At 43.3% G+C, this 26,433-nt stretch overlaps 1 protein-coding gene across 1 annotated transcript in view; it reads right to left on the reverse strand.

Annotated features, from left to right (window-relative positions):
• LOC126260750 (Krueppel-like factor 16) overlaps nucleotides 1-22,058 on the reverse strand; it is an 80,292-nt gene extending 58,234 nt beyond the window's left edge. Inside the window, exon 1 of the mRNA XM_049958088.1 lies at nucleotides 21,960-22,058. Coding sequence (XP_049814045.1) covers nucleotides 21,960-22,058 — 99 coding nt within the window. The remainder of the gene's footprint in view (nucleotides 1-21,959) is intronic.
• Nucleotides 22,059-26,433: the final 4,375 nt, after the last annotated feature.

Consider the following 26,433-nt stretch of genomic DNA (forward strand, 5'->3'; position numbering starts at 1 on the left):
GTCCGAAAGTGAGGCCGCAGGTTGCACACTCGCATCCTGGGACGCAGACACTGTGGCAGGGATGAAAGGAGGCGGAACTCCAGGCGTGTCGTTCCGGCCGCCTGGGGGCGGCGCCTATACGGACACAGCCTCTAGCTGCAGGACCGGTGGCAAAGTCGACGACGGTGGTGTGGGCCAAGGCGGCGCAAGGCCTATCTCCACTCGTACTGCTGTGGTGGATCTTACTACTTTTGCGCACCTCAGCGACATGCTGGGTCTGTGCGGATAATCACCAATCTAAGGGCACTGCAGTTCCTTCTGTTGACACCAATGCAGGCTACATCTACACCCTTACTCCGCAAGCTACCTGACGGTGTGTGGCGGAGGGTACTTTGTGTACCTCTGTCGGTTCTCCCTTCTGTAGGGAAGCAGCCTACTCACGCCGTAGTAAATTCACATCAGTCTTTCCATTGTGTGCCAGCCAGTCCGCTGTAACTAGCTCTGACATCATAAATGTTGCGCAATACTTCAAAAATCAAGTAAATAACCTAAAATGTTTCTAGTATGTCAGGAGTAACACTAAATTAATATGTGTTGAATATCAGTTCAATAACTTTAACCATTTTCGAAATTTGGACGTTTTTCTGTAAAAATCATTGGCGCAACAGAAAAGAGCTAGAAAATTAAAAATTTATATTTAGATTCCTTTTTCGTAATTATTTAATAGAAACAGTCTTCTGGATCTCACAAATTAAAATTTTAGTGGAAATTCATGATTTTCTGGTTTTTAACTTAAAACTTAAGGAAGCAAGATAGATTAAGTAGAATAATAAATAAGGCTAGGATGTTTATATTTAAGTTGAATGGAGATCCGCTATAACCATAAGGATGTGAGAAGTTTCATTTGAATACCTATAAAACTATAGCGATAGCGTATCTCCAAAGGGCCAGTTCAGAGCTCGTCTACTGCGTGCAGTGTAATTAAATTAATTCTCTCGCCCAAAATATTTAACGTAGCCACGTCAAACTTTTATTATGATTACTTACCTGTGTGCACATTTAAATTAAGAGCTTCATCGGCCATCAGCAAAAGAAGCTATGATTTATTCGGTAACTTAATGTGGTGCATTACTAGCCCAGCGGCTAGTCGGGAGAGCCGATTTGATCAGGCGTTCCCTTAGCCGTCCGCACCGCGGCTTTATATATAAGAACGCTGCGCGAGGAAGCAAGGCCCCAGTTCTCTCCAGACGCTAAACAGCACGCCATCTGTGTAAGGAGTCGCGTCAAGTCGGTATCATTGCTACAAACTGCCTCGGATGCCGTATTAAGTTACTCGAGATACGCGTAACCATGAAATCATTTTCGAGTGAAGTGTTAATTCTGGGTTGACTTTAATTATCTATCTTCAGTTTGCGTATGTCGTATTTTCACGTGCCGCCGCGGGACAGACATTCTACCATTATTTAGCGTGGCGTTTGATGAACCTTATCATCAAATTATGGCGAGATTCTTTTAAATATTTAATTTGGACAGTTATAGTGGCATCAGCGCATTAGACTCTGAACTGCTCTGTTAGTTAGATTGTGTGGATTCTTTTGTTTTCATCTGTGACTTTCAGAATACAGAACCTTTTTTTTTTTTTTCAAGACCGTTTTTGATTATAAATCCCGGACAATCTCCTAATTCCTCAGAGCTATAAGCTGTAACTATAAGTGTATTCTCAGATGAAGTGAGCACTAGGAATTTTGATTATAGGAATTTTGATTATAAATCCCAGACAATCTCCTAATTCCTCAGAGCTATAAGCTGTAACTATAAGTGTATTCTCAGATGAAGTGAGCACTAGGAATTCTAATTGCAGGCTTCACGTTTTGCTAATCATTTTCTGGTAGTCAATATTGTAGTTAGAGAGCCAGTGCTGAGAACGGCGAAAGACAGCATAAATAACATTCTAAATAATAGGAACCTTTTAAACAACATTATTCTAACCAGCCGCCCCACGTATGGTTAAAACGGCAAGTAATGCAGTGTTTCAACATTCAAACATTTATACAACAGTACATTATTCCACCTGCCGCCCCACACTTCTATTCCAGTCTTGTATTGTTCGTGGAAAGAAAGATTGTCGGTATGTCTGTATGGGCTCTAATCTCTCTGATTTTATCCTCATGGTCTCTTCGCGAAGTATACGTAGGAGGGAGCAATATACTGCTTGACTCCTCGGTGAAGGTATGTTCTCGAAACTTCAGCAAAAGCCCGTACCGAGCTACTGAGCGTCTCTCTTGCAGAGTCTTCCACTGGAGTTTATCTATCATCTCCGTAACGCTTTCGTGATTACTGAATGATCCTGTAACGAAGCGCACTGCTCTCCGTTGGATCTTCGTCCTATCAACCCTATCTGGTACGGATCCCACATTGGTGAGCAATATTCGAGCAGTGGGCGAACAAGTGTACTGTAACCTACTTCCTTTGTTTTCAGAATGCATTTCCTTAGGATACTTCCAATGAATCTCAGTCTGGCACCTGCTTTACCAGCGATTAATTTTATATGGTCATTCCATTTTAAATCACTCCTAATGCCTACTCCCAGACAATTTATGGAATTAACTGCTTCCAGTTGCTGACCAATCCAGAGGAACCTTGAACGATGTACGACGAACAACCCAATACTTGTGCTCCCAGCGCTGTTTCTTGCCAAAAGCGTCGTCCGGCATCTGGAATTTCGTCTGGCTTGGTGGAAAGAACTTTCTGTGGCAGCCGCAGAAGATGCAGCATTGGATGGTGACTCGACGGTCTTCCTGGCATGTTGCAAGGAACGGTAGAAGGATAGAAAAAAATTTTAGGCCAACTTCCATGTTTGGGTGGGACGGAGATTCTACATGTGACTTTTGAATGTTAGATCGAACAGTTCAGCTTCACCGATAGAGTACATGTTGTATGCCGTTGCTGGCAAAAAACTTTTAGAAATCAGCTGAAGTGAATTGTTGGCCGTTGTCTGAGACATGAACACCAGGAAGACCTTTCAGGCAAAAAATTGAGGGCAAAACCGGTACGATAATCCCAGTAGTGGTGGATGGCATGGGGACCGCAAAAGGAAATTTGTATGTGTCAACCACCAGCGGTCATCCCATGTTCCAGAACGAACCCACGAAATCAGTGGGTATAAATTGCCACGGTATGGACCAATGTGGTCACTGGGAGAAGCGTTGTCTCAGAGCGTATTGACGTTCTGTGCAAACATCAAAACGCGAGAATTCATTTGCTGAACTTTGGCGCCCATGCCCTGCCAAGCTGGGCGAGCTGCTTTGTGAGAACTGTCCTCCAACGACGTTCTTGCAACAAAGACGAAACTTCCCACTCGATGGAATAAGGAATCACAAACTGTGCATTGCCATTCTCTGTATGCAGCAGCAGAACACCTAACCATGTGATTAGCAAACATGGTTCAAATGGGTCTAAGCACTATGGGACTTAACATCTGAGGTCAACAGTCCCCTAGAACTTAGAACTACTTAAACCTAACTGACCTAAGGACATCACACACATCCATGCCCGAGGCAGGATTCGAACCTGCGACCGTAGCGGTCGCGCTGTTCCAGACTGAAGCGCCTAGAACCGCTCGGCCACAGCGGCCGGCCTGTGATTAGCACATGGTGATAGAGAACGTAGTCACGTGCCAGGGGGTGGGGAAGTTCTTTCAAACACTTTCGCCGCCCATGGTGCACATGTAGCAAAACTGCCCAAAGAGCTGAGTCTGTTGCTCCATAAAAATGCCGAGAATCGAGGGGAGAATTTTGAAGTATTCCAAAATCTTGAGTATCAATTTCCTAACATGGTTCCTCAGACAAATCAAATGATGTGTCAGTACCAAAAATAACTGAGACAACAAGTCAGTGTTCGAATGTTCTACAGAGGGAGTGTACAATACTCATTTGGATAATTTGACAATATGATAGCCCAAAGTTACAATTTCTGCGCTGTCTTCGGCGGGAAAAGCTCGGATAGACTGAACAAATCGTTTAAGACCAATGATCTGTAATCATATAGAACTTGCGACTGTATATCTATTGATGAAACTTCGTTCCACTGTAGATAGTGGCGAGCGTCTCTTTTTCAAGCTCACTGCAATCATTGGGTTTTGTTGAAAGTTTTCAAGGGAAAAGCAATAGGTGGATCAGATGAACCAATTCCGTGGGGGAGCACAGTTCCAATCCTGTAAGAAGATGCATCCATACCTAATGCAACAGGCTTAGCTGGATCAAAAGAAATCAGACAACCACAATTTCACAGTGCATACCTTAACTGCTGAAATACGCCGTGACATTCCTGGAAACACACAAACGGATGAACTTTCTGCCGCAGCTGGTACAGCGGAGCAGCAATTTGCACAGAATTCGCAATAAAATTAATGTAATATGTTAACTTCCCCATGACAGCTTGTAGCTCCTGGGCGTTACAGGTGCCAGCATATCTTTAATCGAAGCCAGGTGCGAATGAGCAGGATGAATATCCAATGCATTTATAATATGTCCTAAACATTCTTCATGGCAGGAGGGCAGCTTTTGATCATTACACTTTAAGCCAGCTGCAGCAGGCACAGTAAACAAACATTCTAAGTTTAGCAAATGCCCATAACAACATCATTCAGATAGTTTGTACATGAAGGGCTTTGGCATTTAATTGTTCCAAGAAACATTGAAAAAAGCAGGAGCTGAAGCACTTCTGCATGGTATTCTTTGAAACTGGAACAAACCCGTGCGAGTGTTTATTACAAAATATCTCCTGGAGCGCTCATCCAGCAGTAACTGTAAGGATGACTCATGTAAATCATCCTTGGAAAAGTATCTGCCCTGTTCCAATCTGTCCACTGATTTCTCTGCTTGTGGGAGAGAAAATACATCCACAGCTACTTGTGGGTTTACAGTGTACAAACAACTTACGGGAATTCAGGCGGGTTATACGACGTATTTACAGCGACCGCCAATATTTCGGCGGGAGTACACTCCGCCATTTTCAAGGCGCAAACTGCAACGGATAGGCAATGTACAGGCAAATTTAAAACTTCAGTTCTAGGAGTAATTCAGGAAAGATGACACACACATGCACACACACACATACACACACACACATACACCACACCACACCACACAACACCACACCACACAACACCACACACACTGAACACTAGTCAGACGTATCGATAGTGAAAGACTACGAACTAGCAAGTGAGGTGACAAGGAAGAGAGCAGTGTTCCAAGCAGAGTTTAAACATAAACCTCCATCCCTGTTGACAAGTTCGCTCGCTAGTTTAAGCTCAACAGGCTCCTTAACAACACTGTCCCAATAGCTGGACGAGCATGCCAATATCGCGGTATTGTTACATGAAATAAGGTGACCAGTATCCAAAAAATGTTCGTCAATAGCAGATCTACTTGGCTGCTGTAATCGTGTTTGCCGTTTATGCTCAGTACATCGATTCTCCACGGTCGTGCTAGCCTGACCAATATATGCTACGCCACAGCTACAAGGAATGCGATATACACCCTCCTTACGCAAAACAAGGTCATCCTTAACAGAACACAAAAGCACTCTAATTTTACATGGGGGTGGGAAAACACATTTCACGTCGTATTTCCGAAAATTCGATTGCTCTTGTTGGATGTGCTTCCTACGTAAGGCAAAAAGGCAGTAGACGTAGGTGTCGACTCAGTATTGCGAGAGTTGTTCAGAAAGTAAGTTCCGATTGGTCGTGAAATGGAAACCACAGTGAAAACCAGAAACGTTTTATTTGCAACAGTTAGGTACACATTCCACCTACTACTCTACATAGTCGCCGCTCCAACTTCGAGTGCTGTCGTAATGTTGTGTCAACTTTCCTATATCCTCGTCATAGAAAGCAGCCGCCTGTGCTTTCGGCCGGTTATCTGCGCTGGTCTGCAGCTCCTTGTCTGTGGAAAAATTTTGTCTCATAGCCAGTGGTTCTTGCGAGCAGAGATGAGACTCAGGGGGAGCGAATTACGGACTGTACTGTGGGTGATCAAACACTTCTCATCGGAAACGCTGCAGGAGCGTCTTCATTGCACCTGCAGTAAGCTGCCGAGAATTGGCATGAAGAAGTAACTGCTCGACAATTGTGTTATGTCGGCTGCATGACACAGGCGAAATCTCTAACCAGGCCCTCATACTTGGTGGGAGACGTTATTGCCTACGCATCTTTACGTGCTCACTGTTCACTCAAAACTGAAAAGAGCGACGAGACACGATCGACGGTCATACTAGAGACACTGCCCAACACATCTGTGCAAAGCTTTACTGGATTTTCCCAGTAGTTTCCATTTCGCGACTGATCGGAACTTACTTTCTGGACAACCCTCGTGTCATCAGTCAGTGTCGGAAATGACATGTGCCCTGTGTACCAAGGTACGAAGTACCCCTTCATTCTGAGCCGTATGGTGACAACTATCAGCCTGTAAATACAAATCAGTGTGAGTACGTTTCCAGTAAACTGCATGTCCCAATGATCCATCAGCCTTCTTCCTAACCAAAACGTCAAGAAAGTGAAGGCAACCATCCCCTTCCACCTCCATCGTAAAACCAAAGTTCGGGTGGATCGAGTTCAGATGTACTAAAAAGGCATTCAAATTCTCCCTACCATGAGATCAAACAACAAAAGTATCATCAACATATCTGAAGAGACAGGTGGGTTTCAAAGGCGCCGACTCCAGTGCACGTTCGTCGAAGTCTTCCATAAACTAATTTGCAATAACAGGAGACAACGGATTACCCATCGCATCTCCATCTGCCTGCTCGTAATACTGGTCATTGAATAAAAAGTAAGTGGATGTAAACACATGCCGAAAGAGATTAGTTAATTCAACACCAGACCTAGCCTCAGTTAACCGCAGCGAATCAGACAGAGGAAGGCGAGTGAAGAGAGATACCACATTAAAACCTACTAACTAAAATACCAGTCATTCAACCGCATTCCCTCCAAACGACGTAAAAAATCAGCTGAGTTCCTGATATGATGTTCATACCGACTATCTTGTGGACTTAGTAGAGAAGCAAGATGCTTGGCTATACGTTACGTCGGAGAGCCGATTTTGCTCGCTGTAGGACGGAAAGAAACCACTTCGTTGTGTTCCTGTGGAAGGCCATATAACCTAGAGGGAACCGCACTATAGGCGTTAAGACTCTTGACACTGTCCTGCGACAAACCACTTTTCTTCAGGACGCTGTTGGTCTTTCTCTCAACACTTTTCGTGGGGTTTGCATCGATTCTGCGTTACGCTGAGTCAGATAATAAACTTTGCATCTTTTGTATATACTCCTGTTTGTTTAAGACAGGGCTTAACAACTGGCCGGTTTCGAGCGCGAGTACTCGCGTCTGCTCAGGCACGCGCTCGCGAGCAGGTGCAAGGTCGCGGAGTAGGGAGGGAGGGGAGGGAGGGGAAATGCGCGTGCACGTATGGATAGGGCCGCAGCGTGCCTATTGAATTCGCGCCGACTGTGTAACGTTTAAAGTACTACAATCAGCTCTAACAGTCACTTCGCTGGTTAACCCCAACCATGCTTTCGCAGTTCAACCCCCATTGGGAGGAATTGTATCTGTTTACAGAAAAAGATGGTGTTGCAAAATGTTTAGTATGTCACAAAACGCTGAATTCTTTTAGGAAATTTAATTTACAGCAGCATTATATGTCGTACCACGCGAAAGACCTCGGAAGTGGAAAATGTGATGGACCCGATCGTGCACAGGAAGTTATTAAACTTAAAGGGAAGCTATCCGAATAAGATCTGGACGACGAAGAAAAATCAACTGAGGCAGCTCTCGGAGTGAGTTACAAAATTGCTTTTCTTTTAGCAAAATCCCTGCTCCCCATCACTGATGGCGATTTAATAAAAGAATGTTTGGTAGTTGCCGTGGAACATTTGTGTCCATCTCAAGTTGAACAGTTTCGGATTGTGCCATTATCTAACATGACCATTATGCGTCACTTACAGGACCATGGCAGACGACATCCAGAGCCAGCTTGCAAATATCCTTAAAGATTTTATGGAGTATTCTCTATCTCTGCACGAAAGTGTTGATATCACAGGAACAGCGCAGCTTACCATATTTATTAGAGGTTTTAATAGAGATCTTCAGGTGAGGGAGGAGCTCCTCGATGTAGTAGCCATGAAGAACACTACAACCGGAGGTGATATTTTAAGTAGTGTTGAAGAAAGTGTTGAAAATATAGGATTGTCGTGGAATTCTTTAGTTTCAGTGTCTACAGACGGTGCACCAGCGATGGCAGGGAAAAAATCAGGATTCGTCGCGCTGTTGAAGGAGAAAATGCAAAAACTGACCGTGCCGAATGAAACAAGGGGCGTTCACTGGCTGATCCACCAGGAAAACTTATGTGCAAAGAGTATCAGTCTAAAAAATGTGATGAATGTTGTTTTTCGTACAACCAATTATATAAGGAAGCATGGGTTACAACACAGGCAATTTAAAAGCTTTCTTGAGTATGTAGAAAGCCAGTATGGTAGCCTGCCTTATTACAGCGAGGTCCGCTGGCTTAGTCGTGGCGAATTATTAAATCGATTTTTTTGCCTATTGGATGAGATAAATATGTTCATGGAAATAAATAATATGCGTGTTCCTGAATTGAAAGAGCCTTCATGGAAATGTGATCTCGCGTTTTTAGCAGCTTTAATTAGCCATCTGAATGCTTTGAACATTTCATTACAAGGTAAAGATCTGCTAATTACTCATTTCTTAGATTGAATACGAGCTTTTAAAACGCTATTGACACTTTGGGTGAGTCAGCTGGAAACAGGAAATTTAGCTCATTTTCCTACACTATCATCCACGCAAGATGTTCACAAAGACTGTTAACGTTATTCACATACCCTTAAGGAAGAGTTTGATCAACACTTTCAAGATCTGACAGCACTAAACAGTGATTTTGATCTGTTCTCCTCTCCATATTCAGCGAATGTTGAAGAGATTCGTCCTGAGCTGCAACTAGAAATTATTGACCTGCAGTGTGACAGAGAATACAGAGACAAATTTCAGAACAGGAAAAACATTTTGGAATTCTACAGAGGCTTCCCTCAGGATAGATTTCCTCATTTGCACAAACTGGTGGCTACAATAATATCAATGATCGGTTCCACATATGTTTGTGAACAACTGTTCTCTGCAATGAAATGTAACAAGACGCGCCTGAGAAACGTATTGTCTGATCGAAATTTAAACTGCACGCTGCGCCTACAATGGACAAGAACAATTACTCCGAACATAGACGCAATTGTAAAGGGCAAAAAGTACAAGATAACCGAGAACCCCACACTTCAGTGACACCTTTTATTGTGTAACAGTTCACAAATTAATACGAATGTAGAGGCATACACTAAGCTAATAAAATTATGTGGCACGTGTACATTCTCCTTTATTTGTTTCATTTGTCGCAGTAATAATTCGTGAGTGATATCCCTGCAGGTGGCCGCGGATTTACATTGACTGGCGGCAGCTGTTGTGTGCCCCACGTGACTCTCCCCACTCTCCGCTCTGGTCCGGTAGTGGGGGTAGCGTGCTCGCGCTGCTCCGTGCTCGCGCCTTGCTGCTCACAGCGTGCTCCACGAGCACGTATGTTGTGAAGCCCTGGTTTAAGACAACGGTGGCATTACCCTTGTCTGCAGGTAAAATAACAATATCAGGATCATCTTTGAGTGTAAAGCAGCCCTCTCTGCAGCCCTAGTCAACACAAGGCATGCATCCCTCCTAACCACCTCTGCAGCGTCTGGAGGTAGTTTGCAAACTGCCTGTTCAATTGAACTACCGGCAATCTCTTCGGTGTAGGTGCAAAATTTAAACTCTTCCCTAGCACGGATAAGGTTGCGTCGTCAAAAGATTTCACAGTGAGATTTATCACAGAACGTCGAGAAATTAAACTACCAGCGACCGAAACGTTTAAACTTTACCAAATGCTGAGTAGTAACAGAATTGTATTCCCAGTCAACTTGAGTCCACACACACGATTACAGCAGCCAAGTAGATCTGCTACTGCCGGACATTGTTTGGATACTGATCACACTGTGTTATATAACAATACCGAGATATTGGCATGCACGTCCACCTATTGGGGCCCTGTTATTAAGATGCCTGTTGAGATTAAATTAGCGAGCAACCTTGTAAACAGAGATGGAGGTTTTTGTTTAAACTCTGCTTGGAATCCTGCCCTATTCCTTGTCAAAAAACAGAGGGACAGAATCAATGTTACCTCAGCTGCTTGTTCGTAGTGTTTCACTATCGATACCTCTGACTGTGGTCATCTTTGGTGGCACTAGTGTTCACTGTGTGTGTGTGTTATCTTTCCTGAATTACTCCAAGAACCGAGATTTAAAATTGTTTTGTACATTGCCTGCCCGTTTCAGTTTGTGCCTTGAAAATGGCGGGCTGTGTCCCGCCGAAGTATCGGCGGTCGCTGTAAATATTACCCGGCTGAATTCCCATAAGTTGTTTGTTCACTGTAAACCCGCAGATAGCCGTGGATTTATTTTCTCTCCCATAAGTAGAGAAATCAGTGGAAAGATTGGAACAGGGCAGATTCTTTTCCAAGATTGATTTACATGAGTCATCCTTACAGTTACTGCTGGATATATTTCTGCTTTTTTCAACGTTTGTTGGAACAATTAAAAGCCTTCATGTACAAACTAACTGAATGATATTGTTACTATGGGTTGTACGCCTGCTGAGCATTTGGTAAACTTAGAATGTTTGTTTAAAGTGGCTGCTGCAGCTGGCTTAAAGTGTAAGCTCTGGTTTCATTTTAAAAAGGATGTCCAGGTATGACCTTGTTCACCACACTTAACACACATTGAGTCATGGGAAGAACAAAAGTTTCTATGTTGAGTGGAGAAACTTCGAGGACAAGACTTGGCGGATCCAGAATAAGAATGAACTGTGCCCAGTTTTATGAATTTTATAATACATTAACATTTCTTTGATGTGAGGTCCGCCAGTTAAGCAAAACAGCGTTTTTCTCTGTACCCAAACATGTTTCGACACCAGGTACCATCGTCAGTGGGTTTTCGTTTTTATTTATTCTGCAATGTGAACATTTTTGTTAAATAATTATAAAATTATGTGCATTTTTAGTTCAAACAACAGATCGTTTCATTTTCTAACTACCTTTACATTTGGTGTGCATGAATTTTCTGGATCACTTGTGTGTTAAAGACTACAGGTAGCTTGACATCTACAACCAAACGATGTTGATGAGAAGATTTTTTGCTGGGAGTTAACCTATCTTCTAGAATGTAATTAATTCTCATCAACATCATTTGGTTGCAGGAAAACACAGGAGATAGATGGAAGTTGTAGATGGGTAGAGGTCAGGTGGAAAAGGAAGATGGCTATGAGGAGATGGGCAGAGAGAGTGAAAGGAGGACATGGACAGCAGGAGGGACAGGATGGTAAGGGCGGATAGGTAGGGTGGAAGATATGGGCAAAGAGGGGGATGAGGAGGCGAAGAAACTAACAGAAGTGAGAGGATTAGGTGGAAAGAGAGACAGGGGGAATAAGTAGTAAACAAAGAGAGGGGGAGTGGAGGAGATGTATGCAACATATGTGCTGACTGTGTACACAGGCGAAACTGAGAGGAAAAGGCTAATGAAACGTACAAAAATACACAGCAATTGTAAATAGCTCCATAATAACAAACGGTGAATCTAAATAATAGAGTATTTTGTAAATCTACCCACTAACTTTAGTTTTAATTTGCAAGGCCATTCAAGGCCGAAATGTTTCCTAGCATGATGGGTGTTAATGTATTAGTAATTCATTTCTTTTCTTATATTTGTCTGAAACATATAACTGAAGGAATGACTCTGGGAAAGGTAACAATGGAGAGAATTCAAGTTATATTGTAAAAGGAATTAGAATTTTTGAGAGTCTGTAATTTTCTATTGATTACATGTGTTAGTAATTAGGGGTATACTTGAGGAATTATTTGCATTTCTTCTAAAACAGTTTAAGCTAAAATGATGAGCAGTTAGAAAATGGAGTTTTGTAGACAGGGACAAAAATCAAAACCTAAACTGTGTGTAAAATATCAGTTGTATAATATTTTGTTATATGTCAGTCAGCGTAGAACAGATTTCACTTCTTCTTCCACAGGCTGAGTTATGTTGGTTGTACTGCTAGGAAAACAAGAATTTAGAAGAAATGAGAAAGATATCCTTTTGTTTATCTGTAGAAGGACAATTTGTATTTATTGTGAATGTTCTCATGATGACTACACTTTTTTTAAAAAAACTAGGTAAGATTACGTAAGACACTTCATTTGTGTTTGAGACATGTTATCATGAGAGGTTATAATAATAGCACATGATAAAATGGAGGGGGGAGGGGGCACATGTGAAGATAACACTTTGATACAGTATGATGTTGCTCTTTTCTGTGTACGTTCTCATTTTCCTGTTCTTTGCTTTCTTTTCTTGGCACATTGTTTCTTTGTGCCAATTTATTTTTATATACGTCAGCGAATTGCTATGCATAGAACTGCTATAAAATTATGATTTTTTATGAAACTGTATTCGGTAGAATGCTAAATGAGACGTATTGGGCTGTGGGATGTATCGAGAAATGTCGTTACATCAACGCCAACAATGGAGTCGGTAGAGCGGAGAGGGAGTAGATTGTTGCATCACTGAGTGCGGAAGCGCTGACTCCTTGTCGCATACCAAAAAACTGTTTTATCGGTGATATGCGTTTTGTTTTCGATGTGTACCGTAGGGAAGAAAGCTAATAACCAAATCTGTCGCATTGCTTCTCGTTCTCAAATGATATTCGTGCAATTTATTTTAAAATTACAATGTGTACGCCAAGCTGTGTGAATATTGTGCGTGTGTAGTATCAAGTGTGAGCAGCACGAAATGTTTAGTGTGCGGGCTGTCAAATTAAATTAGAAATACGGCAATGCATTTTCATACATGACCTGATGTTCACAACATTGGGCTTCAGTGTAGGATGTACTGCTTACCGTATGATTGATTTGAGTGTACGGTATCCATTGTGGACCATACGGACTGTTTGGTGCCTAGCACTGTTTGTTAAATCAAATTATTGTTACACCGCTTTGTCATTTGGGGGGGTTTGGTGCTCGGTTCCTATTTGAGCTACAACCATGGGGTGAAAAGTTTTGGATTTATTCGGGACCAGAGGCCATTTGTATAGCCAGTCGAAGAACTGAATTACTGTAGCTATGTTATAGTAGATTCAGCAAAGTCTGAACGACGATAATGAGCTGGCGACCAGGTACATTTTGCAAATCCATTAATTATTTTTGCAGAAGATTTACATGAGCTGAAATTAATGCTGAGTTAATGGCACCATTTTTAAGTGCACCGTTCAGATTTTCCGCTGAAAAACAGTCACCCTCGTTCATATTTTACGTGCAAAAACAGTCACTCTTAAGTAACTGCGGACTAGAGGGACACTAATGATCCAAATTTGGTACACCGTTATATCGGCCCTTGGTCTAAGACAAGTTTTAAACGTATGAAAAAATGTTCCTTCGTTTGGATTTTAGGTGCAGAAAACGCATTGTTCTGGAAGGGTTTTGAAGCGCATCACTTCTGTACTTTAAACTTGTACGAATCGGTTCGAACTTTGCTCTAAGGCAAATATATGGATAAAGTCAAATAGAATTTTTATTACCCAATGATCATTATCCATTTTCGAGATACGATGGCTTAAAATCCAGTTAAATGTAGCACGCAAAATATGTTCTTGCGTGTATTTAATGTAGGGAAACAGTTTAAATTGATTCACAAAAATGAAAAATGCATTCTTACTAAAGAATTAAAAACCCGCTTTCAAAAATCTAACTTCATTCGGATGTTAACTGAAAAACGCGCTTCTTATGAACTTTCTTACGCGAAGCACTTCTGTGTTTCAGCCATGTGCGAATCTCTTCAACTCTTGTAAGAGAATAGCCAAATACATTTAATTAATGGTCGTCCTGTTATTTTGTGAAATCTTTTTCCGTTGCCACGGTATAAGCAACACGGTACAAAAGACAATTAAAAATAACCCATACAGGATCAGTCGTCGCCCGAGTCCATAAAAATGTTTTCGGTTGCAAAGCTAAAGCGGTCTAATGTCGAAATTTTGTTAGAGTAAAAGTCGTGGGACGGAATGAAAAATGCTGCCACAGCACAAAAAAGGTGAATATGTCCTGGACGGAGCTAGCTAGGCATGTAAAATAAGGGAACTAACTTTTTGACTTACCTGACAGCTTCAAACACATTTAGATCAAAACTTTTTGACATTTTCGCGCTTTTCTATGAGTTAACCCTACTCCCCGAGAGCACTGAGCTCCCTTAGCTGTAAGGTGTTGGCACAGATGCATTTTGAAGTTTATGGGCCAAAATCTCTGACCATTTACCCAAAATGCATAAGATTCGCCAGCCCTAGTAAACAGTACATAATGGCTTATGGAGCTCTAGTGGCATGTTGTATCATATTGCACGACATGACGGATGCCATGTTGGATGATATCAAGGCGTGTGTCTTACTATACGGGATGATATCGCTTGACACTTGACACGATATTACGTGACATGGGTGCTAATACCAACAAGGAAATATGTCAGGATGCTCTGATTTAAATATTTTTGAACCTGTCAGAAAAGTCGAAGAGCTAGTTCCCTTTTTCTTATATCTCTAATTCTGTCTAGGACATATATGCAGTTTTTTGTACTACAGTAGGAGAATTTTGCGTTCTAGTAATTATATTAATGTACTTTCTTACTTATGGTGTACTGTCGGCCTTTGAGATGTTTCGAGTCGTGGTTGAACGGAAGACGAATGGAAGTCAGAAGTGTGACTATAAGCGGCTACCAAACGCTATGAGGTTATGATACGCCACGTGTTAATTGAATGAAGTGCGCCTTGTCAACGTCGTCAGTTGTAGCTATGCTAATCGAGAGGATTTAATAAACACCGCCGGTGCTTGCTGCACGCCCGAATGGACGGTTACGGTCAAGAGGATTAGCTCGACGCCGATAATTACTGGACTGCACGCTCGTAGATTATAGACCAAAGTCGTGGAGGACAACATGACAACAGTACCAGTCAAGCGAAGAGTGATTTTATACGTGCCAGAAATACTCACCACTAGCGAGCAGTTACCGGAAAGGATTTTGTGATATAATTATCATTTGTGTTGAAGCTGTGTTAGTTCCTCATTGTAACTGTCTTTAAGGTAACTGAAATTCCGCTCAATTTTGAACAACATTTTTCAGTAATTTTCAAAATCTAAATAAATTTAGTTCCTTAAATCGGTTTCTGTGGCTGATGTCAATATTTTGTAAGCCGATTGTTTTTCGACACTGTCGTCATTATTGAAGATTAGGGTTATTGTTAGCAGCGATACTAATGCTCTGTCTTCATTTTTCAATCGCTTTTATTGAATATATGTTAATAAAATACACACACTGTGCAGTGTCCGCCATTAAGTATGTAGACAGAACAAATAGCAAATACACTCCTGGAAATTGAAATAAGAACACCGTGAATTCATTGTCCCAGGAAGGGGAAACTTTATTGACACATTCCTGGGGTCAGATACATCACATGATCACACTGACAGAACCACAGGCACATAGACACAGGCAACAGAGCATGCACAATGTCGGCACTAGTACAGTGTATATCCACCTTTCGCAGCAATGCAGGCTGCTATTCTCCCATGGAGACGATCGTAGAGATGCTGGAAGTAGTCCTGTCGAACGGCTTTCCATGCCATTTCCACCTGGCGCCTCAGTTGGACCAGCGTTCGTGCTGGACGTGCAGACCGCGTGAGACGACGCTTCATCCAGTCCCAAACATGCTCAATGGGGGACAGATCCGGAGATCTTGCTGGCCAGGGTAGTTGACTTACACCTTCTAGAGCACGTTGGGTGGCACAGGATACATGCGGACGTGCATTGTCCTGTTGGAACAGCAAGTTCCCTTGCCAGTCTAGGAATGGTAGAACGATGGGTTCGATGACGGTTTGGATGTACCGTGCACTATTCAGTGTCCCCTCGACGATCACCAGTGGTGTACGGCCAGTGTAGGAGATCGCTCCCCACACCATGATGCCGGGTGTTGGCCCTGTGTGCCTCGGTCGTATGCAGTCCTGATTATGGCGCTCACCTGCACGGCGCCAAACACGCATACGACCATCATTGGCACCAAGGCAGAAGCGACTCTCATCGCTGAAGACGACACGTCTCCATTCGTCCCTCCATTCACGCCTGTCGCGACACCACTGGAGGCGGGCTGCACGATGTTGGGGCATGAGCGGAAGACGGCCTAACGGTGTGCGAGACCGTAGCCCAGCTTCATGGAGACGGTTGCGAATGGTCCTCGCCGATACCCCAGGAGCAACAGTGTCCCTAATTTGCTGGGAAGTGGCGGTGCGGTCCCCTACGGCACTGCGTAGGATCCTACGGTCTTGGCGTGCATCCGTGCGTCGCTGCGGTCCGGTCCCAGGTCGACGGGCACGTGCACCTTCCGCCGACCACTGGCGACAACATCGATGTACTGTGGAGACCTCACGCCCCACGTGTTGAGCAATTCGGTGGTACGTCCACCCGGCCTCCCACATGCCCACTATACGCCCTCGCTCAAAGTCCGTCAACTGCACATACGGTTCATGTCCACGCTGTCACGGCATGCTACCAGTGTTAAAGACTGCGATGGAGCTCCGTATGCCACGGCAAACTGGCTGACACTGACGGCGGCGGTGCACAAATGCTACGCAGCTAGCGCCATTCGACGGCCAACACCGCGGTTCCTGGTGTGTCCGCTGTGCCGTGCGTGTGATCATTGCTTGTACAGCCCTCTCGCAGTGTCCGGAGCAAGTATGGTGGGTCTGACACACCGGCGTCAATGTGTTCTTTTTTCCATTTTCAGGAGTGTATGTTTCCACTGCCGAAGCGCTTAGATGGTGGGAAAGCTACGATTCTAATAGATCTGTGATGATTTGCATTTGCTCGGATGTCAGTAATAATGCTACGGTTTTCGTAGCTAGAGAGGGGCCTGGCTTACGTGTGTGGTAAACATTAGTGTTTATTTTAGTCTACGTGGACATAATATTCAATTAATAATGGGAAACATCAAACATTCTTGATTTCAGCTACCTCGAAATTTATGTACATGCGATACTGGTTACACATTAGCCGTTTTGCTACTACACACGAGCTCTCTGCATTCTATTTCTTTTCTTACTTTTATGGCTGCATTGTTCGCCAAGAGCTGCTGTCATGGCTGAGAAACAGTCCTCCAGCATGTATGAAATATATATCATAAAAATCGTTTGTAAACGTAAGATGAAAAATTTTGATTTTTACAATCTTACAGTACTATCTTCACTCAATGAAGAACTGAATTTCTTTCCGTTATCTATCATACATACTGTGATGCATCAAATTAAGTAAAACACTACACTCGATTTTAAAGACTTTTCAGAGGTAAAAACCCATTCCGTAAACTTTGCATATGGTAGATTTTAGGTCATACATTGCATTAAAGGAAATGTAGGCAAGGTATCAAAACTTGATTTAAAATTCAGAGCAGAACGCTGTCTCATTTCGTTCTCGAGTTACTGGGTTTTGTATCTAACGGACAGTCACACGCGACGAGCCCCTTCACGTCCTTGCGCATCGTCAATCATATGGTCATAAACTGCGTAATATCTCATAAACGATTCAAGATATCGAAACGAGGCTTTTTGTAAATGACAGCACTCAATGAGGTTCATATGTTGCGTGATAAGTACTGGAAACTTTCCTATTCACCGAGGTATGGAAATAACTCGTCCACAATCATGAAAGTTCGGCAGCTCAGGACGCATATAGATGTCCATAGCACTGCAGGAAAACGCAACCGGCGCGCGTATACACGCCCACAGCATCTGGAAAACGGTGTAGCAGGACGTCTATACACGTCCACAGCAGCGAAAGGGTTGGGGGAGATGTATCATGGTGCCTGCATTTTTGTTACTTTGTACATCTACATATATCCCGCTAGACACCAAGCGGTGTGTGGCGGAGGGCACAATTCGCGGCAAAGTCATATTTCACCCCCTCTGTTCCACTCGCGAATCGCTCGAGGGAAAAACGACTGTCTGAACGCCTCAGTACGAGCTCTAATTTCCGTTATCTTTGAATGGTGGTCATTGCGCGATTTGGAAGTTGGTGGTAATAATTTATGCTCTACATCCTCGGTGAAGATCGAATTTCGGAATTTAGTGAGCAGCCCCTTCCGTTTAGCGCGCCGTCTATCTGCAAGTGTATCTCATTACAAACTTTCTATGAGATTTGTAACGCTCTCGGGATGCCTAAATGTAACAGTCACGAATGCTGCCGCTCTTCTTTGGACCTTCTCAGTCTGTTAAATCTCACTCAACTGGTAAGGTTTCCAAGCAGACGAACAACTAGGACTGAACGAACTAACGTATTGTAAGCTATTTTCTTTGTTGAAGGACTGCATCGTTTCAGGATTCTACCAATAAACCGCAATCTAGAGTTCGCCTTACCAGTTACTTGTGTAATCTGATCATTCCATTTGAGATCATTTCGAATAGTCACACCCAGATATTTGACTGATGTTACCGCTTCCAAAGACAGAGCATTTAACGCAGTAGCTTCTCGTAAGATTGCGTTCAAGTGGGTTCCTCTTCGGTCAAGTTCTCCGATAGTTTTTCCATTCTAGAGCTCCAATTACGACATGTGTTAAGACATCAAGGAATAACTTCCATGGTATTATCATTGTCTCCCATCTTCTACCCGATGTTTTCTATAAATTCCTTTTTTCTCTGATTCTGTGGAGGTTCTTATCCTTTCTTAACAGTACACTTAATTTTCAGTAGTCGTGTGTATCACACAACCTCAGATATTTTGATCTCCTCTTTCCCCATTCGTCTAGCTCCAACTACCATTTCGTGTTCAAAGTCTGTTAATTCCCGTTATGCAGGCATTATCACGTCGGAAACCTTTCTACATGAATCACTTTGTAAGTAGGCTGTTTATGTTTTTATGTTGGTAACGCCACGTAGCGCTCTGTATGAAAATCACTGACTGTGCTGTGTGCAGTCTGTGGCTGGTTCGCATTGTTGGAATAGTTGCCATTGTAGTGTTGGGCAGTTGGATGGGAACAGCGCTTAGAATTGCGGAGTTGGAGGTGAGCCGCCAGCAGTGGTGGATGTGGGGAGAGAGATGGCAGAGTTTTGAGAGCGGACGATCTGGACGTGTGTCCGTCAGAAAAAGGAAATTTGTAAGACTGGATGTCATGAACTTATATATATTATGACTATTGAACACTATTAAGGTAAATACATTGTTTGTTCGCCATCAAAAACTTTCATTTGCTAACTATGCCTATCAGTAGTTAGTGCCTTCAGTAGTTAGAATCTTTTATTTAGCTGGCAGTATTGGCGCTCGCTGTATTGCAGTAGTTCGAGTAACGAAGATTTTTGTGAGGTAAGTGGTTCATGAAAGGTATAGGTTATTGTTAGTCAGGGCCATTCTTTTGTAGTGTATTGAAAGTCAGATTATGTTGCGCTAAAAATATTGTGTGTCAGTTTAGTGTTGGTCAGAATAAGTAAAGAGAGAAATGTCTGAGTACGTTGAGTTTTGCTCAGCTGTTTGAAAATCAGATAACGTAGAGGTACTCCAGCACTGTCATTTATAAGTTTTTTCTAAGGGGACGTTACAACTTGAGTACGAATGATAGCTCCGCCAATGCAATGGCCTCGTTTACCTTGTGCACGCTACACTTCTGCCATCTGCATATGAGGATATCGCTATCCCATGAGTTTTGTTAACTCACTGTATATACAGGGTGGTCCAAAAGTCCGGAAACACCCTCATAAAATTCAATTGGAGTAGCAAACAAGGAAACAGAGTCCCTACACACGAGGAACGGCAAGGGGGAAACTTTATGGGCTATGCCACCAACATGGCGGCCATCTTGAAAGCCACCATCTTGGAGTCAACTCCAAAATTAGGAATGGGAATGTGGTCATGTGACATATCAAATAGATAGAGAATTTCACCACAAAAACAATTCCGTTGTTATTTTAAACATAGCTTGATTTATTCTCGGGTTATAGCCAATTATTTGCGGCAGCAGTGGGATACTCGGCAGCGTGAGTATTACGTACTAAGAAGTCATAAAATGGAGTCTGAAACGGTGCAAAGTGACTATCCCATGCCTGATATGTTACATGTGTTTAACTGTTAGGTATCATTTACTCGTGCTAACGTTTTAATCATTGTTTCCTTATTTACAGGTTAAAAAATGTCCTTAACACATGAAGAACGCATTGAAATCATCTTGATATCAGGAGAAAGACAAGGGGCATTGCTGAGGATTTCAACAGTCGTCACCCAACCAGACAGCCCATCACAAACAGCGCAGTTACCAAGCTTTTGGTCAAATTCCGAGCTACAGGGTCTGTCGCAGATAAACCTAAGGCTGGAAGACCAAAATCCTCCACCGATGAAGCAACAACAGTGAGCGTGTTGGCATCATTTAGCAGGAGTCCGCAACGGAGTACTCGTCGCCTGTCACAAGAATGTGGGGTTAGCCGTACCTCCATACTGCGAATTTTATCGCAGCACAAAATTCAGCTGCTCCAACACCTGAACGAGGACGACCCAGACTGTCGGGTACAGTTTGCAAAATGGGTGACACAGCAGCTGCAGATAAACCCACGTTTCCCCTATCAGGTGCTGTTCAGTGATGAAGCCAATTTCTTTATCAATGGTGAAGTGGACAAGCAGAATCACAGATACTGGTCCGACACAAATCCGAACTGGATTGATGCTTCCAAAACGGTCGACTCACAAAAACTGATGGTCTGGTGTGGTGTGTGGGGTACCAATGTCATTGGACCTTTTTTTATTGATGGTACGTTAACAGCGAAGGGTTATCTGAGGATATTGGATGAAGTGTTTCCCTCGTTGTTAACGGGGGACGGGACATTTCCGGAATTCTTCCAGCATGATGGAGCCCCACCACATTATGGGCACAATGTGCGATCATACCTGGATGTGTAGTTCCCTCAAAAGTGGATTGGTCATAGGGCTGCTGTGGAGTGGCCACCACGTTCACCAGATTTGACGTAATTGGATTTTTATCTTTGGGGTCATGTCAAAGCACTGGTTTATTCTGTGAAAATACGGGATTTGCATCATCTAAAGCAGCGCATTTTTGATGCGTGTGGTTAAATTCAGCCAGATGTGATGGTCAAAGTTCATCAGGACTGGGTTTGGAGGATAGCATTAACATTCCAAGATGATGGACAACATATCGAGCCATTCCTATGACTGTTGGTGGTCTCTCGGGACTGTGTAACATCGGCGAAATGTCTCTTCTGCACATAACACACATGCTGCCGAGCGTCCCACCGCTGCCACATGTAGCTGGCTATAATCCGAGAATGAATAAAGCTATGTTTAAAATAACAACGGCATTGTTTTTCTGGTGAAATTCTTTATCTGTTTGATATGTCACATGACCACATTCCCATTTGAAATTTTGGAGATGAATCCAAGATTGTGGCTTTCAAGATGGCCGCCATGTTGTTGGCATAGCCTATAAAGTTTCCCCCTTCCCGTTCCTCGTGTATAGGGACTCTGTTTCCTTGTTTGTTACTCCATTTGAATTTTATGAGGTTGTTTCCGAACTTTTGGACCACCCTGTATAAAGGTGGAGGGTACGATGTTGCTGGAGGTGACAGTTCTGTGTCTGTATAAACACAGACATCATTATATATTCTAAGTACTATGATGTAGACGCATAGTAAGTAAAATTTGGTTGATTGACATTTCTTTTATTGCTGCATTTTTAATGAAAAGCAGAGTTTCTTTGTTCGGTCTCAGTTGTTATTTCGAAACAAGTTTCTTTCCTGGAATGCCTCGGTTGTCCGTACCACTGGAGCGAAAGCTCCCTCGGGTCCTGGAGAGTGCCTGGACACGGCGGCGGGAGCAGCGGCGCGCACAGTGGGATTGTTGACGAGTGACTCCGCCATTACGGCGGGCGGCCGCTCTCATTCCGGGGAGCCGGCCGTCCAGTGTCTCCGCCGGGCTGAGCCTGCGCGGGCGCACAATTGCATTATCTTAATCTGGGGAGCGGCGCGGAATGGCGGCGCCGGATTCCTGGCAGCGCAGCGGCCGCGCCGCTGCGGACGCAGCCGCCGTGAAATGGCCACGGCCCGGCGCGCCGCCTCCTAATCGCGCCCTCCAGATACCATCGCCGCTCGTGTTTCGCTGGAGGAAACGAAACACAGTGCCTCCCCCGCGTTCTCAGAGTCGCCAGCGGCGTTCATCACGTCTCGTCTCTTCCGAGGCGGTTTCCTACTTGTTGCGGGTGGTGGCTTATCCAGATGCCAATTTGACCTCCGTATTTTAAAGTACCCTGGTGTGAAAAACTCAAGGACTGTCGCATGATACTGCACTGCCAAGGAAAATATCTCGTTGAAGCTTGGACGATACATAGAAAGGATTGTTACAGTGTACAAGGTACGACAATAAAGTAATGAGACTGATTTTCTTTGCAAGATGTGGCAACCCTGCAGGCTTGCGTAGGCATGATATCTTTGACCTTGGTCTATAAACTGCTTCTAGTCCAAGCGGCACATCGATGCAACTGCTCAGTCGTGAGTTATGCTGTAATAAGTTAACACGTGTTTGTGTCTCTCTTCACAGAAATGGAACCGCATGATATTGCGCAACGGTATGCCATTTCTTCTTGCGTTAAATTGGGTGAAAACCCCACAACAACTTACGGTAAGCTTCAGAAGACTTTTGGAGAGGAGGTTATGTGAAGAGCTCAAGTTTTTCGCTGGCATAAAATGTTTAGTGAATGGTGAACGAGTGTTAAATATGAAGACCACAGTGGACGTCCATCAACCTGACGGACGGATGGCAACTTGGCCAGGGTGCCCGAACTCGTACGATCTGATCGAAGAGTATCCGTGAAAATGATTCCAGAAGAACTGAACATCAATCGAGAAACGGTTCGTCTAATAATAACTGAAAATCTTGGTATGAGAAAGATGTGTGCAAACATGGTCCCCAAAAATCTCACAGCACAACAGCAGAAACGCGGAAAAATGTGGCAACCGATCTGTTAGAGCAAACGTAAATCAATCCTGAATTGTTGAGCCGTCTTATTACTGGTGATGAAAGTTGGTTTTTCCAGTACGACCCAGAGACAAAACGCCGAAGTTCGCAATTGTGCTCAAAGGGATCACCCGGACCAAAAAAAGCTCGCATGTCAAAGTCAAAAGAGAAATGCATGCTTGTGTGCTTCTTTCATTCCAAGGGAATTGTTCAAAAAGAGTGGGTGCCTCCTGGACAAACAGTTAACCAATATTACCACAAATAAATTGTAGGAAGACTTCGTAAGAGAGTTCTTCGTGTCCGTGCCAACATTGCTGGCAATTGGATTCTGCATCACGATAATGCGCCATCCCATACTGCTCTGTCAGTACAGTAATTTTTAACCTCAAAACAAATTTCAGTACTACCACAGCCACCTTATTCACCAGATATCGCTCCGTGCGACATTTTTCTATTTCCAAGAGTCAAAACGGCGGTCAAGGGACACCATTTTCAAACAACACAAGATGTCCAAATAGCTGTGACTAGGGTCTTGCGGGATATTACAGAAGATCAGTTCCAGAAATGTTAGCATCAATGACAGAAGCGCTGGAAAAAGTGTGTGCAATCAGAAAGGATCTACTTTGAAGGAGACAACAATAAACTTGACTAAAACGGTAAGCAACTTTTTTTTCTTACATCAGTCTCATTACTTTATTGTCGCACCTCTTATTACAAATGGTAAGTCAAAGAAATACGCAATTAGACCTACAGAGATGACACTTTTATTCAAAGACAATCATTACACTGAAGGTACGATGAACCCTTCGACATTACGAAATATGAACACGGTCCATAATAGGGTGTGAGATCACCACTGCTGACAGTGCATGCCTGCAAACTGTTCTCGTGCTAGCCACAAAGTTGGTGAGAAGTTCTCGTAGGGAGTCCTCCACCAGTGTTGTAGACAGATGGTGGATGGTCGCTGGTGCTGCAAACGCAGTCGCAGGTTCGAATCCTGCCTCCGGCATGGATGTGTGTGATGTCCTTAGGTTAGTTAGGTTTAAGTAGTTCTAAGTCTAGGGGACTGATGACCTCATATGTTAAGTCCCATAGTGCTTAGAGCCATTTGAACCATTTGAAATGGACAGAAAGGGAGGGGGAATGAGGAGATAGGTGCAGATTGTTGGGAGACAAACAGAGACAGGGGAAGGAGATATTGATAGATAGAGGGGAGAGGCGGAGATGGACAGGGAAAGGAAGGAGTAGGAGGGGTGGGGAGGAAGAGATAGGTGGAGGAAGGAGGAGATGATGAATAGATGAAGAAGGAAATGGACATAGAAAGGGAAGAGTAGGAAATGGATAGAGAGAGAGGAGAGAAGGAAATGGACACAGAAAGGAAATGCGTGGAGATGAACAGGGAGTAGGAGGAGGAGGGGGAGGAGAGGAGTAGGTAAGATGGGACGAGGAGATGGACAGACGGGGAGGAGTAAATTGACGGTGATAGGGAAGAAGAGAAGATGGACAGAAAGAGGGTTAGGAGGGCACAGACAAAGAGTGAAGGTGGAGTATTTTGGCAGAGGGGGGGGGGGGGATAAAGGAGATGGACGGACAGAAAGTGAAGGAGGAGGTAGGCGGAGGGAGGGGGAAGGAGGAGATAAACCGATAGAAGGTTGGAGTAAATATGTACCCTGACAATGCCGAATACTCAGCTACGCCTAAACCAATTTTTAATATCAAAAGGAGTGTCAGCATTGGTCGTTGAAACAGAAATCTTTATTCACGTTTCAAATCGATTTCAGTCACTGTGTGACCATCATCAATGTACAAGCAGCAGAGGGATTCAATATTAGCACTGATGATGGTCATTCAGTGATTGAAATCGATCTGCAACAAGATTAAAAATTTCTGTTTAACGACAAATGCTGACCCTCCTTTTGTTATTAATATGGTGTGATAGTCGTGGTGAACGCAACTCGTAATGAAGTCCCTATTCAAAATAATTTTTATTCGGTTTTCACCTTTAAAATGGAGCTCCTTCCTTTTTATCGGTATCATAACGGCTCTGTATGAATGCCGAATGTTGTATTCACCCACATTAGTCTGGTTCCCAAAATAAAATGTAGCAAGAAGAGAAACGCACTTCACAGGAGAGTAACACTGAACCGGTATGTCAGTAGCTTGCAACTAATCTCGTCACAGAGTTATCGTAACTAAAACAGAAATAACTTTTGCAGCACCATAAGTAACAAATTACAAGCAGTTATTAAAGTAATCTACAATCTTTAGTTTGTGATAAAAAGGCGTGGCATTGAAGTGAAAGATATGAACATTTATCTCAGTGATGAGGAACTAATCTGACAGTTCATCTTGGAATTCTGTTATACAGTTTATTGCTGAGGCACAGTTTACCATAAACCTTTCGATACTCGGCTTTAACTCTCCGGTGAGCACTCGTGGGTAGCTACTGTGCTACGACTGAGGCGACTGAAGATAACTGGAACTGTACTCCAACCCATCAGTAGCTGGTCAGTGACTATCAGTAGCTGGAACTACCTTTTGACGCTCTGGTGAATGTCTGGGTGGCACTTCGCTCTGTGGCTATAGCTGTTAACTGCGGTTGACTGTATGCATAGCATTCAATATTTCTGTGCTGTCTCTTCATTGCTAGATCCACACAATGACCACATGACGCCATGTTTTTCCACTGATCTTAAACTTCTCTTAGCTTACAGATAAGAGAGCATAGTTTATGGCTTATGTAGTTTATAATGGCTGTCACCTTATTTCCGAGACCCACGAATGTATGGCAGCAACCAGACCAGCACTAAACAATTGACGTCTCTGACAAAAAGTTTTAAAAACACTAGTGCACAAGTGGACTGTGACCTATGAGATATAATTTCTATACAGAACCATCCACCATACAGTTTATAAGGTGTAAAGCACCTACTAATGTACATTAGTAAGGGTCATCAACATCGAAACGTGATTATGTATTAGAGGTATGGCTTTTCACAAACCACTATGAAAAAATTAGGTAGATAACACATGACCTCTATAAGAGAAGACTGAGGAAGTAAGATTTAAGTGGTATAGTCTAAGGAAGAATCGTGATGAAAGGAGGGTGCTTCGATAGATGCAAGAGATGAATATGTGAGGAAAGAAACAAAGGAGAAGTCTAAGGGACAAGTGGCTAAAAGGAGTGGAAGAAAGGCTTCAAAGGAGGAGAATTACTGAGCCACAGAGTCGACAGACAAGTGCGGAGAGGACGAGAAAACTTGAAGAGATTCGAGTTGTAAG

This window comes from Schistocerca nitens, chromosome 5 (genome assembly GCF_023898315.1).
Source record: "Schistocerca nitens isolate TAMUIC-IGC-003100 chromosome 5, iqSchNite1.1, whole genome shotgun sequence".
NCBI lineage: Eukaryota > Metazoa > Arthropoda > Insecta > Orthoptera > Acrididae > Schistocerca > Schistocerca nitens.